The following is a 15060-nucleotide window of genomic DNA, read 5'->3' on the forward strand; positions in this document are numbered from 1 at the left end:
TGCAATGCGATGACAGCAATGCAATGTGTTAATTGAAAATACAATGTGATGATCGCAATGCGATGTGCTGTGATAATGAAAATGCAACGTGACGATAGCAAAGCAACGTGTTAATTGAGAATACAATGGAATGATCGCAATGCAAGGTGATGATCGCCCAATGTAGGTCAGGCTGTGCCGGGCTCCCGCTGTGGCTGCACGTGTACTGTCGCCTGATCTAAGCCATGGGGCCGGCCCGCCATTGGTCCGCCTCCCGCCACGTGACGTTACCGCCCCGTGACCGCGCCTGCGCGCGATGGCGGAAAGCGGCGGTTGGATAAATTATGCTAATAAAGTCTTATATAACACTGGCAAAGGATACCCTTGACAAACACGACTCTTGACACGAAAGCAAGTTGGGGCTGTGGAGAAATCGAATCCGTCGAGCCAAAAGTGTTATTGAAGCCGACGAACTCCGATAAAAATCAATCGGGTGAACGTGCGCTCCTTTTGCACCAATCAAAGCCAGCGCCGGGAAATAAATTATGATAAGCAGACATGACGTCAGACGCTCCGTTCACGAAGGAGTGCGGCGTTTGAATATATTATGATAATGAGCACCAATAGCGAGCGCGGGGCGGTCCGAGGGCGTAATTAATTATGTTAATAGCTCCCGGAGGACCAATGAGGACATTTGGCGTTTTGCTGCGCGCTGATTGCCATTCTATTGAATACGAAATGAGCCTGATCGGGACGCTGAGGTGAAATATCGGGTTTTCGGACTGACAGCGGCTGGCTTGTTGTGGATAGAAATAACATTCACTTCAATTAAAATTGTCAAAAAATGCACCGCAAGAGTTCGCAGCTCCCGGAGCGCGAGTCGCCGCTGCTGTCCTCGTTCCCGGTGGTTTTACAGAGTCTGATCGAGAACACGCCGCAGAAACTGCTGGAAAATCAGGGTAAGGACAGGCTTCAAAACAAGGCCGCGACCCCCGGTCACCCCCGGGTCCCCCCGCCCGCCGGATTCACCCCCTCACCCAACCCCGGGTCCCCCCGCCCGCCGGATTCACCCCCTCACCCAACCCCGGTCACCCCGGGTCCCCCCGCCCGCCGGATTCACCCCCTCACCCAATCCCGGTCACCCCCGGGTCCCCCCCGCCCGCCGGATTCACCCCCTCACCCAACCCGGGTTCCCCCCGCCAGCCGGATTCACCCCCTCACCCAACCCCGGTCACCCCCGGGTCCCCCCGCCTGCCGGATTCACCCCCTCACCTAACCCGGGTCCCCCCGCCCGCCGGATTCACCCCCTCACCCAACCCCGGGTCCCCCCGCCCGCCGGATTCACCCCCTCACCTCACCCCGGGTCCCCCCGCCCGCCGGATTCACCCCCTCACCCAATCCCGGTCACCCCCGGGTCCCCCCCGCCCGCCGGATTCACCCCCTCACCCAACCCGGGTCCCCCCCGCCCGCCGGATTCACCCCCTCACCCAACCCCGGTCACCCCCGGGTCCCCCCGCCTGCCGGATTCACCCCCTCACCTAACCCCGGTCACCCCCGGGTCCCCCCGCCCGCCGGATTCACCCCCTCACCCAACCCCGGTCACCCCCGGGTCCACCCGCCCGCCAGATTCCCCCCCTCACCCAACCCCGGTCACCCCCGGGTCCCCCCGCCCGCCGGATTCACCCCCTCACCCAATCCCGGTCACCCCCGGGTCCCCCCGCCCGCCGGATTCACCCCCTCACCCAACCCCGGTCACCCCCGGGTCCACCCGCCCGCCAGATTCCCCGGGTCCCCCCGTCCGCCGGATTCACCCCCTCACCCAATCCCGGGTCCCCCCGCCCGCCGGATTCACCCCCTCACCCAACCCCGGTCACCCCCGGGTCCACCCGCCCGCCAGATTCACCCCCTCACCCAACCCCGGTCACCCCCGGGTCCCCCCGCCCGCCCGATTCACCCCCTCACCCAATCCCGGTCACCCCCGGGTCCCCCCGCCCGCCGGATTCACCCCCTCACCCAATCCCGGTCACCCCCGGGTCCCCCCGCCCGCCGGATTCACCCCCTCACCCAACCCCGGTCACCCCCGGGTCCACCCGCCCGCCAGATTCCCCGGGTCCCCCCGCCCGCTGGATTCACCCCCTCACCCAACACGGGTCCACCCGCCCGCCAGATTCACCCACTCACCCAACCCCGGGTCCCCCCGCCCGCCGGATTCACCCCCTCACCCAATCCCGGTCACCCCCGGGTCCCCCCGCCCGCCGGATTCACCCCCTCACCCAACCCCGGTCACCCCCGGGTCCACCCGCCCGCCAGATTCCCCGGGTCCCCCCGCCCGCTGGATTCACCCCCTCACCCAACCCGCGTCCCCCCGCCCGCCGGATTCACCCCCTCACCCACCCCCGGGTCCCCCCGCCCGCCGGATTCACCCCCTCACCCAACCCCGGTCACCCCCGGGTCCCCCCGCCTGCCGGATTCACCCCCTCACCCAACCCCGGCCACCTCCGGGTCCCCCCCGCCCGCCGGATTCACCCCCTCACCCACCCCCCGGGTCCCCCCGCCCGCCGGATTCACCCCCTCACCCAACCCCGGTCACCCCCCCGGATCCCCCCGCCCGCCGGATTCACCCCCTCACCCAACCCGGGTCCCCCCGCCTGCCGGATTCACCCCCTCACCCAACCCGGGTCCCCCCGCCCGCCGGATTCACCCCCTCACCCAACCCGGGTCACCCCCGGGTCCCCCCGCCTGCCGGATTCACCCCCTCACCCAACCCCGGCCACCTCCGGGTCCCCCCCGCCCGCCGGATTCACCCCCTCACCCACCCCCCGGGTCCCCCCGCCCGCCGGATTCACCCCCTCACCCAACCCCGGTCACCCCCCCCGGATCCCCCCGCCCGCCGGATTCACCCCCTCACCCAACCCGGGTCCCCCCGCCCGCCGGATTCACCCCCTCACCCAACCCGGGTCCCCCCGCCCGCCGGATTCACCCCCTCACCCAACCCGGGTCCCCCCGCCCGCCGGATTCACCCCCTCACCCAACCCCGGGTCCCCCCGCCCGCCGGATTCACCCCCTCACCCAACCCCGGTCACCCCCGGGTCCCCCCGCCCGCCGGATTCACCCCCTCACCCAACCCCGGTCACCCCCGGGTCCCCCTGCCCGCCGGATTCACCCCTCACCCAACCCCGGTCACCCCCGGGTCCCCCCGCCTGCCGGATCCACCCCCTCCCCCAACCTGGGTCCCCCCGCCCGCCGGATCCACCCCCTCACCCAACCCCGGTCACCCCCGGCCGCCGGATTCACCCCCTCCCCCAACCCGGGTCCCCCCGCCCGCCAGATTCACCCCCTCACCCAACCCCGGGTCCCCCTGCCCGCCCACCGGATTCACCCCCCCCACCCAACCCCGGGTCACCCCGCCCGCTGGATTCTCCCCCTCAACCAACCCCGGTCACCCCCACCGGACAAGCGGGTCTCCACTCCCCCCATGACTGCTGGGTCCGGCCCCCCCCCCCCCCCCCCAATGTCTCTGGGGTCCAGATCGCCCCCACCCCCTCCATGTCTCCAGGGTCCGCGTCGCGCCCCCCCCCCCCCCGCCCGCAATGTCTCCAGGGTCCGTTTCTCTTTTTCTCTCTCTCTCTCTCTCTCTCTCTTTCTCCCCCCCCCCCCCTCCCCCCCCCAAAAATGTCTCCAGGGTCCGGGTCTCTTCCCCCACCAATGTCCAGGTTCTCTTTCTCCCCCCCCCCCCCCCCCCCAACCCCATGTCTCCAGGGTCCGCGTCCCCCTAACACTGATATATAAATCGATATATAATGAAACCCCACTAACATGGACACATTTTTGGGATGTAAGGGTAGCAAGGATTATGGCTCAAATGGTTTAATGAAGTTGAGGTACAGATCAGCCATGATCTAATTGAATGGCGGAAGAGGCTCAAGGGACTGAATGGCCTCCTCCTGTTCCTATTTAGCCAAAGCTCATAAAACAAACCCATGACCTCTAACACCTAGAAGGACAAGGGCAGCAGCTGCATGGGAACACTACCACCTCCAAGTCACACACCATCCTGACTTGGAAATATATCGCCGTTCCTTCATCGTCGCTGGGTCAAAATACTTGCTCTGCCAGAGCCAAGTCCACGGCGCCATGGGTGGCTCAGCTGCACGGGGGAGGAAGAAGAGTGAAAGAGCAATAGTCATAGGGGAGCAGACAGGAGTTTCTGTGACTCCAGGATGGTATGTTGCCTCCCTGGTGCCAGGGTCAAGGGTGGCGCTGAGCAGCTGCAGGACATGAGGGGGGAGGGTGAACAGCCAGAGGTCATGATCCATATCGGTACCAACGACATAGGTAGAAAGAGGGATGAGGTCCTGCAGGCAGATTTTAGGGAGCTAGGAAAGAGATTAAAAAGCAGGACCTCAAAGGTAGTCTCCGGATTACTCCCGGTGGCACCTGCTAGTGTGTACAGAAATAGGAGGATAGAGCAGATGAATGCGTGGCTGGAGAGATGGTACAGGAAGGAGGGCTTTAGATTCCTGAGGCATTGGGACCGTTTCTGGGGAAGGTGGGACCTGTACAAGCCGGGCGGGTTGCACCTTAACAGGACCGGGACCAATATCCTCGTGGGGGGGTTGCTAGTGTTGTTGGGGAGGGTTTAAACTAGTGCGGCAGTGGGATGTGAACCTGAGAGTAGATTCAGAAGGGAGAAAAGCAAAGCTGGAAATGGAAGGCAGAAAATTAGTAAGCGTGTTTGGAAGGCAGAGGAAACTAAGACTAGGAAATAGACAGCAAGGGAGTTTGGCAGTGCTAAATGCTATATACCTCAACGCAAGGAGTCTAAGGAATAAAGCAGATGAGCTGAGGGCACAGATGGACACGTGGGAGTATGATATAGCTATTACTGAGATATGACTGGAAGAAGGGCAGGACTGGCAGCTCAACATTCCTGGTTACAGGGTTTTCAAACAAGATAGAAAAATAGGGGCAGGAGCCGGCCCTTCGAGCCTGTCCGCCGTTCAGTACGATCATGGCTGATCCTCTATCTCAATACCATATTCCCCCTCTCTCCCCATACCCCTTGATGCCTTTTGTCTATCTCCTTCTTAAATATATTCAGTGACTTGGCCTCCACAGCCTTCTGTGGTAGAGAATTCCTCAGGTTCACCACCCTCTGAGTGAAGAAATTTCTCCTTATCATAGAGAGGGGGATTAAAAAAAGGCGGCGGGAGGATCACAATATTGATTAAAGAAACAATTACAGCTGTGAGGAGGAATGATATCTTGGAAGGATCATCCAATGAGGCCCTATGGGTTGAACTGAGAAGCAAAATAAGGGGCAATCACACTGCTGGGAGTGTACTATAGACCCCCCAAACAGTCAGGGGGCGATAGAAGAGCAACTATGTAGGCAAATTTCTGAGACGTGCAAAAATAGGGCAGTAATACTATAGGATTTCAACTTTCCTAATATTAACTGGGATAAAATGAGTGTGAAAGGTATAGAGGGAGCAGAATTCTTAAAATGCATTCAGGAGAACTTTTTTAGCCAGTACGTAGCAAGCCCAACAAGAGAAGGGGCTTCTGGACCTAGTTTTAGGGAATGAAGCTGGGCAGGTGGAAAGGGTATCAGTGGGAGAACATTTTGGTGGCAGTGATCATAATTCAGTTAGATTTAGGGTAGTTATGGAAAAGGACAAGGATAGACCAGGAATAAAAGTTCTCAATTGGGGAAAAGCTAATTTTACTAAGCTGAGATTTGATTTAGCCAAAGTGGACTGGAAACAGCTACTTGAAGGTAAATCAGTGACAGAGCAGTGGGAGGCATTCAAGGAGGCGATAGTTAGGGTTCAGAGCAAGTATGTTCCCTTAAAGAAAAAGGGTGCGATTAACAAATCTAGAGCTCCCTGGATGTCATGGGGCATACAGGGTAGGATAAAGAATGTTTTATAAATACATTAAGAGCAAGAGGATAACTAAAGTAAGAGTAGGGCCTATTCGTGACCATAAAGGTAACCTGTGTGTGGAGGCGGAAGACATGGGTATGGTTCTTAATGAATACTTTGCGTCTGTTTACATAAGAGAGGGACAATGCAGACATTGCAATCAGGGAGAAGGAGTGTGAAATATTAGATGAAATAAACATCGTGAAAGAGGAAGTATTAAGGGGTTTAGCATCTTTGAAAGTGGATAAATCCCCAGGCCCGGATGAAATGTATCTCAGGCTGTTAAGAGAAGTAAGAGAGGAAATAGCAAAGGTTCTGACCATCATTTTCCAATCCTCTCTGGCTACAGGTGTGGTGCCAGAGGACTGCTAATGTGGTACCGTTGTTTAAAAAGGGAGAAAGGGATAGACCGAGGAATTACAGGTCAGTCAGCCTAACCTCGGTGGTGGGAAAATTATTGGAAAAAATTCTGAGGGACAGGATAAATCTTCATTTAGAAAGACACGGATTAATCAGGGACAGTCAGCTTGGATTTGTTACGGGAAGGTCGTGTCTGACTAACTTGATTGCATTTTTTGAGGAGCTAACAAGGAGGGTCGAAGAGGGTAGTGCGTTTGATGTAGTCTGTATGGATTTTAGCAAGGCTTTTGATAAGGTCCCGCATGGCAGACTGGTCACGAAAGTAAAAGCCCATGGGATCCAAGGCAAAGTGGCAAGTTGGATCCAAAATTGGCTCAGAGGCAGGAAATAAAGGGTAATGATCGACGGGTATTTTTGTGACTGGAAGGCTGTTTCCAGTGGGGTTCCGCAGGGCTCAGTACTGGGTCCTTTGCTTTTTGTGGTATATATCAATGATTTGGACTTGAATGTAGGGGGTATGATTAAGAAGTTTGCAGATGATACAAAAATTGGCCGTGTGGTTGATAATTAAGAAGAAAGCTGCAGACTGCAGGAAGATATCAATGGACTGGTCAGGTGGGCAGAACAGTGGCAAATGGAATTCAGTCTGGAGAAGTGTGGGGTAATGCATTTGGGGAGGGCTAACAAGGAAAGGGAATACACTCTAAATGGTAGGATACTGAGTAGTGTAGAGGAACAAAGGGACCTTGGTGTGCATGTCCACAGATCCCTGAAGGTAGCAGGACAGGTAGATAAGGTGATTAAGAAGGCATACGGGATACTTGCCTTTACTAGCCGAGGCATAGAATATAAGAGCAGGGAGGTTATCTATAAATTGTATAAAATACTAGTTAGGCCGCAGCTAGAGTACTGTGTACAGTTCTGGTCACCACATTACAGGAAGGATGTGATTGCACTAGAGAGGGTACAGAGGAGATTTGCGAGGCTGGGGAATTTTGGCTATGAGGAAAGATTGGATCGGCTGGGGTTGTTTTCTTTGGAACAGAGGAGGCTGAGGGGAGACTTGATTGAGGTGTATAAAATTATGAGGAGCCTAGATAGAGTGGATAGGAAGGACCTATTTCCCTTAGCAGAGAGGTCAATAACCAGGGGGCATAGATTTAAAGTAATTGGTAGAAGGATTAGAGGGGAGTTGAGAACTTTTTTTCACCCAGAGGGTGGTGGGGGTCTGGAACTCACTGCCTGAAAGGGTGGTGGAGGCAGAAACCCTCATCACGTTTAAAAAGTACTTGGATGTACACCTGAAGTGCCGTAACCTACAGGGCTACGGACCAAGAGCTGGAAAGTGGGATTAGGCTGGATGGTTCTTTGTCGACCGGCACGGACAAGATGGGCCGAATGGCCTCCTTCTGTGCTGTAAATGTCTATGGTTCTATAAAAATCCTGGAACTCCCTCCCTAACAGCACTGTGGGAGTGCCTTCACCACACGGACTGCAGCAGTTCAAGTCGGCAGCTCACCACCACCTTTTCCAGGGCAACTAGGGAAGGGCAATAAATGCTGGCCTTGCCAGCGACGCCCACATCCCATGAACCAATTAAAAAAAACATTTTTCTCAATTAACCTCATGGGAAATGTCCTCTGCCCATTGTATACATTTCTCGGTCGTCAAATTCTGTGCGAGTATTACAGACACTCGCACAGGACCTTGCATTTAGGTCATCGGAGAACTAAATTTTGATCTGATATTCATTGAGTTCTGTCTGTGATGCCATTGTACTTAATTATAGACAGCATGCTTACCTCTTCCCGTTCAGTCGCCATTACCCAACGTAAACCATTTTTTGTTAATTGGAGGGGGGAAGCTCCCTTCTGTAAGTTCCGTCATTGGGATGAATTACTATACTAGTGTAAATCATGCTTTTAGACCTATTTTTCTGTGCAGTGCAACATTTAATGAAGTTTCTGATGCAGATGCTCTATTAACCCTTAATTACCCAAGGCAAGACTCCTCTGATGGTTTTTCTAGCTTTGACCCTCTCTATAAGGTGCAACTCATTCCAAATGCCACATCCTTGCCCAGGCGCACCAAGTTGCTTCTGGCTCCCTGCGGCTGACTTTAACCTTTCTGTCCCCGCTTTCAAATCCGTCCATGGATCGCCGCACTCTGCCTGAAGTGGTGATCTGCTCCATGGCCGTGGCCTTATTCTCTGCAGCACTCTTGCCTAGTACTTCCCTTTGCTACTCGCGCTCTGTAACCTCCTCGGAGCTCAACCTCTGACCCTGACCTAACCCTAACTCCCTCCGTTTCACAACCTTTTTTTCCCCTGCCCCTCTTGCTTGCCGTCCACTGTTTTGCATTGCTAAACTGAAATCCTCCACCACTGTGACTTGTTGGCCCTGAAATTAGATCGGGGGCTTGCCGCGCGTGCAAGCCCCCGATCTGCACTCACCCTGCGCGCCGACATCTGAAGCCCGGGCCTGCTTGCATTTCCTGTCACAGGCCCGGTTCAGCTGTCGGCGCGATGTGCTTACCTGATCCAGTGGCGTAGTTAGTGCGATGTACCGGCTGGGATCAGGTGAGCACTGTGCAGCCAATCAGGGGAGGGGAAACTCATTCATGAGTTTGACAGTAAGAGCTGTCAAACTCATGAAAAGTATGGGCTGCCAAAACACTACTTTAACTTTAAATAAAATTTTAAAAAACATCCCACTGATTGTAATAACTATAAATAAGTTTATAATAACTATAAATAAGTTTTTAAAAATGTTTTAAACAATTAATCAATTTTTTGAAAAAAATAAATTTTTTAAAAATAGGGTCTAAAACTAAACTTACCTTACTGTAAATTCTTTAAAAATAACAAACCTGTGGAAAAAAAATTCTACATTGTACTAGAAGCCCACTTACCTGAAAAACTAAATACTTACGTCTTGTTTTTCCACGCGTAAAGACCGGAGGCCTTTACACGCGCGCAACTTTGGAAAAAAAAGGAATTTTATTGCGCACGCGCTGCCTGTGCAGTTGCGCGCGTTCTGCCTCTGAACCCCTTCGTTCAGAGGAGAGGAAATGCCGGTTTTCCCCGCATGCGCTGTGCATGCTGAAAACCGGTATTTCCTCTGGCCAGACGCGTGTGTACCCCGACCGTACTCGCGCGTTGGGACAGGAATTACTGGCCCAACTTGGTTTGGTGGTTTTAGATACTGCTTGTGTGCTTAACGACCGAGGACCATATTGGGCTTGTATTCGCAGCTAAGCCTCGTTGTGTATGTACAATAACTAGCAGAGTGTAGCAGTGCCGTCTGTCTGGCTTTCAGTGAAGCTGGAATTTCTGAATTTGCCAGTTGCCGATTTTAACCGACAATGCACTGGCTGTTTTTATTTATAATGTGTGTTGAAGCCTGGGTTCTGGCTACTGATTACTTTCGGATGACTTTTTGTTCCAAAGTGCATATTTGTGGACATCGGATGAGGACAGGATGAGGCACAGACTTCCTGTGGTTGAACAGCTAGTTGAATATCCAGGCTTGGCTGCCAGGATTGGTCAGGGTATTCAGGAGAGGCTGTGGAACGATATTTCAGGAAGAGGAGAGAAGTACATGTGTGACACGGTGACCATTGACGCTATCCTTTTCAAAAAGTTACCTTGCCGTGCATGCTGACCCACAATCTCAGCTGAAAGTCAAAATTATTTTAAGAAATAAAAATGCTGGATATACTCATCAGGTCAGGCAGCATCTGTGAAGAGAGAAACTGAGTCAACGGCCCTGCTATTAGCTCAGAGGCAAGAAGGGATCGGGGCTGTTTTGCAGTCAAAAAAGCTGAAAGAACGGGTTTCCCTCGGGTCCTGCCGAATTTAATGGCAGGACCTGATTAACATTTTTTGTCTCCGTTTCCCAGAGCCAGCCAGACTGAGAGGCTGGCTGGCTGTCAGGCGGGTAAGCCTTCGGCACTAGGCCACGGCCAGAGAGCGAGGAGGTTGGGAGTGTGGGTGGGTTGATCGGAAGGGTCAGGAATGAGTGATCCGAAAGACCTTTTGAGGTGGGAGATTGTGGCTCGGGGATGGGGGGTGGATTGCGACCATGGCTTGGGGGAGGGTGGGAAGATGATGAGCTGGATCCAGCAAGTAACTGAAAAGCCACTTACAGGAAACTCTTTGGTATCCGGCACCGACAGGACCGGGATGGTGCCGGTTGATTAAAAATTCCGGATGACGGAGAGGGTTATTTACCGAGGCTATTTTTAACAAACAAAGAGTCAGACTCCTGTTATTGAGGTGTTCGGAATTCCGACAGCGCCAAGAAGCCGAGTCGTGGCAGTTTGGAAAACTACCCCCACTGACTAACTCGGCCACCGCGGGAGACTCGGACTCGGACTTGGCAACATTTCCGGTTATTGAGGTGTTGTTTTCGGAGTATGAATTTTGCCGGTTAATAGAGAATTCCGGATATTTAGGTGCCGTTTAAACAAGAGTTTCCTGTACCTGCTGGATCCAGCATTCCTTGCCTCTTTTGCTGCCGTGCTTCCCAAGGCCCGGGAAAACTGGCTGGCCAGAGTTAAATTTAAAATGGAGATTAAATCTGAGACATGCAGCCTCATTAGCATATTTAATCATCATCATAATAATAATCAACTTTATTGTCATTGTTAGTGCACAAGTGCAGTACAACGAAATGTAGGCTTGCGGCTCCCGAGAGTGTACATTTAGATTAAGACATTTAAACATTCAACATTCATTTGGCTTGTAATACATTAACATAAACATAATAAAGTGCATTGGCAGATGTGCAGGCTTTAGAGTTTATTTGTGGAGTTCAGTAGGATGACAGCCCTGGGACAGAAGCTGTTCCTAAATCTGGTCGTTCGGGTGCGAATGCATCTGTAGCATCTCCCAGATGGCAGGAGGGCGAACAGACTGTGGCTGGGGTGGGTAGGGTCTTTGATGATGGTCCGTGACCTCCGTAAACAGCGTTTCTGGTATATGTGCTCTATGGTCGGTAGCCGACCCGCCTCCTGGGAGTGGGTTGGTTGCCCACCCACCGTCTCGCCTCTATTAAAATAGGAAGTGGGCGGGTTGGGGTCTGGTTTGAGATTTTTAACATCCCACCTGACTCAAACCCGCCCGTTTTTGGGGCTTAAAATTCCCTTCAACGTTTCAGGTCAGTGATCTTTGTCAGAACTTGATGAAAGGTCATCGACCTGAAACGTTAACTCTGTTTCTCTCTCCACAGGCGCTGCCAGGCCTGCTGAGTATTTCCAGCATTTTCTGTTTTTATTTCAGTTTCCAGCACCCGCAGTATTTTGCTTTTGAGTCATTAAGTAATGCCTTGCTGCTGATGATGCATTCGTGCCGCTAGCTGGAGCCTCGGAGTGTACCAGGGTGTGGTAGCATGAGGCTGTACCTGTGATCTTTCCTGTGCCTCAACTATACTGCTGTAAGAAGGCACCAAATAGAAATGGCAGTGCTGCACGCAACATCAGAGGGAGGGTCACAATGGGCTTCTCTTACATATTCAGTGATTAAATATTTGTCACCCTTGGCTCAGGGGGCAGCACTCTCGCCTCTGAGTCAGAAGGTTGTGGATTCAAGCCCCACTCCAGAGACTTGAGCACAAAATCCAGGCTGACTCTCGAGTGAGGGAGTGCCGCACTGTCAGAGGTGCAGTTTTTCGGATGAGGCGTTAAACCGAGGCCCCGTCTGTTCTCTCAGGTGGACGTAAAAGATCCCATGACACTATTTTGAAGAAGAACTGGGGAGTTCTCCCCGGTGTCCTGGCCAATATTGATCCCTCAACCAACATCACTAAAACAGATGATCTGGTCATTATCACATTGCTGTTTGTGGGAGCTTGCTGTGCGCAAATTGGCTGCCACGTTTCCCACATTACAACAGTGACTACACTTCAAAAGTACTTCATTGGCTGTGAAGCGTTTGAGGATGTCCTGAGGTTGTAAAAGGCGCTCTAGAAATGGAAGTTCTGGGCTGTTTTGTGGAGCTGTTGTCGGCCCTCTTGGCCAAGGCAAATGAAGCAAGAGAAAAATAAGGCTGTAGAAAGAAGAGTTTCTTCCTCATCCCTCCCCACAAAAAACTGTCTGTTTTTAATTAGAGGCACGGTAAAGTGGGATGGTACTAGGAAGGAATTGGTGTGGTGGGGGGGCTGGGGGGGAATCAAAGAAACAAAATACTGTACCAAAGGAAGTTATGTAATGGTGAATTTTATGGTAGTAGTTAGTCACATGATGTGTGGCAGGATCAAAAATGTAGGTCCCGCCCTGTAATTTGAAAGTGTAGAAGACCCCCGACCCCCCCCCCCCAGTGACAGTAATCATTGTTTCCTTCATCGATGCTTTGAAAGTAAAATTAGATAATTGGAAAGGGGGACAGACAGAAGGGGATTTTGTGTCTGGAATAGCGGAACAGTCCAGAATTGCAGCTCTGAATAAGACATGAATGAGTGCTATGACTGTGACTTCCTGAAATTCTGTATCTGTGCTCTTCGATTATTTGGCGGGGGCGGGCGGGGGGGGGGGGGGAAGCTTCAGACGAAAAGAAAGAAAGCCTTGCATTTCTATAGCGCCTCTCACAACCTCAGGACGTTCCAAAGCGCTTTACGGCCAACTAAGTACTTTTTGAAGTGTGGTCACTGTTGTAATGTAGGAAACGCGGCGCACAGCAAGCTCCCACAGACAGCAATGTGATAATGACCAGATCATCTGTTTTAGTGATGTTGGTTGAGGGATAAATATTGGCCCCAGGACACTGGGGAGAACTCCCTGTAAATAGTGCCGTGGAATCTTTTACATGCACCTGAGGGAGCCTCGGTTTAACATCTCATCCAAAAGACGGCACCTCCGACAGTGCAGCACTCCCTCAGCACTGCACGGGGAGTGTCAGCCTGGATATTTGTGCTCAAGTCTCTGGAGTGGGACTGTGAACCCACAACCTTCTGACTCCGAGGCACGAGTGCTACCCACTGAGCCACGCCTGACATTACAAAAACATTAATATGTACACAGATACGTCTCGTAATTCCTTTAAAAGTGCAAAGTCAACTCTCGGCAATCGTATGACCATATGATTCTGCACTGATAATGTACATCGAGGCTGCAGGGTAAAAACACAGATTTATATTCCAAGTAGCAAATTCATGTACGGACTCAATGTGGAACACACGTTAATCATACAATATAAGGCTGTTTGCAGACGTTGGGGCTCTCCAGTGACTGGTTATCTATATCCTGCAGACCAGGTATTTTAAGATCTCCCAGGGGAAAGTGGATTCCAGAGAGATACTGAATATTAACGCAGGCTCGAAGTCACAGAATCACAGAAATCACAGAAACCCCACAGTGCAGATAGAGGCCATTTCGGCCCATCGAGCCTGCACCGACACATATCCCACCCAATCCCCGTAACCACTACACCAACACATATTCCACACTATCCCCATTACCCCACATATTTAATCCCCCTAACACTAAGGGTCAATTTATCATGGCCAATCAACCTAACCCGCACATCTTTGGACTGTGGGAGGAAACCGGAGCACCCGGAGGAAACCCACGCAAACACGGGGAGAATGTGCAAACTCCACACAGACAGTCACCCGAGGCCGGATTCGAACCCGGGTCCCTGGCGCTGTGAGGCAACAGTGCTAACCACTATGCCACCGTGCTGGGGTCATAGATTGAAATTTGGATAAGAAAAGTTGAATGCATAATTAATATATAACTTCTTCTTCCTGCAGAGGTTGGTGAACATCTGGAATGTCCTAACCACTGGAAGCAGAGGATGTTATACAGAGTGTCATGGATACATTTTTGGCAGATGGGGCACAGAAGTAAATTGGGACTACCCCAATGGAGTGGTTGGGTTCTGCCTTCCCTGGCTGGTGTGTCTAGAACTAGGGGGCATAGTCTCAGGATAAGGGGTCGGCCATTTAAGACTGAGATGAGGAGGAATTTGGGTTGTGAACCGTTGGAATTCTCTACCCCAGAGGGCTGTGGATGCTGAGTCATTGAGTATATTCAAGGCTGAGATCGATAGATTTTTGGACTCTAGGGAAATCAAGGGATACAGGGAAAGTGGAATTGAGGTCGAAGATCAGCCATGACCTTATTGAATGGCGGAACAGGCTCGAAGGGCCTTATGACCTACACCCCTCCTAATTTTTATGTCCTTTTTGGTGTTAAGTAAATTGGGACATGTGGAAGGGTAGTTTAATTATGTCTAGCGATACATCATGGCTAACTATGGAGAGTGAATTTCCTCAGCTTCTCCACACTGACCAGGAAAACTCTAGGCTTGATTCCGGTTTCCAGCTGATCTCAGCTGGCGAGGCTGTCACGCTGCTGGTTCTCAAAGCAGCATTGTAACGGAGATAGTGACACCACCTATCACATTTTAGAATGATCTTCTGCTGGCCTTTAACTTACTGTCTTGCTCATGCAAAGTAATGCCTTGATGTGCTCATGGATCGGCAATTACTCTTCATTAAATCATTCCCCAACATATCGAGGAAGCAGTCGCGCAGCATCCCATCTATTGATTGAGAGCTGGACTGGTTTCTGGCTGGGGTGGACATCACCTCTTACAGAAGGTAGGTAGGTACTGCAGGGAATCTGGGCTCCCAGTGATCTCCTGGATTAGTTTCGAGTGCCATGTTGGGGGAGGTCATTGAGGAATTTCCCAGATTTCTTTCCCCCCAAAATTAGTCAGGCGTTTTTTAATCTGATTTTTCGCTTCTCCCAGGAGATCACATGGTTTTTGGGTGGGGTGGAGAGTGCATATATT

At 52.3% G+C, this 15060-nt stretch overlaps 1 protein-coding gene across 4 annotated transcripts in view; it reads left to right on the plus strand.

Moving 5' to 3' along the window:
* Positions 1-365: 365 nt before the first annotated feature.
* The window catches only part of LOC147099008 (transcription factor VBP-like), a 35467-nt gene continuing 20772 nt past the window's right edge, over positions 366-15060 (plus strand). For 2 of the 4 annotated variants that reach the window (XM_085969533.1, XM_085969535.1), the window contains exon 1: positions 366-938. In XM_085969533.1, coding sequence (XP_085825659.1) covers positions 824-938 — 115 coding nt within the window. In that variant the 5' untranslated portion in view covers positions 366-823. The remainder of the gene's footprint in view (positions 939-15060) is intronic. The other 2 variants (XM_085969534.1, XM_085969532.1) reach the window with 2 other exon arrangements.

This window comes from Somniosus microcephalus, chromosome 28 (assembly GCF_052327205.1).
Source record: "Somniosus microcephalus isolate GS21.2 chromosome 28, FLI_Smic_1.0, whole genome shotgun sequence".
Lineage (NCBI taxonomy): Eukaryota > Metazoa > Chordata > Chondrichthyes > Squaliformes > Somniosidae > Somniosus > Somniosus microcephalus.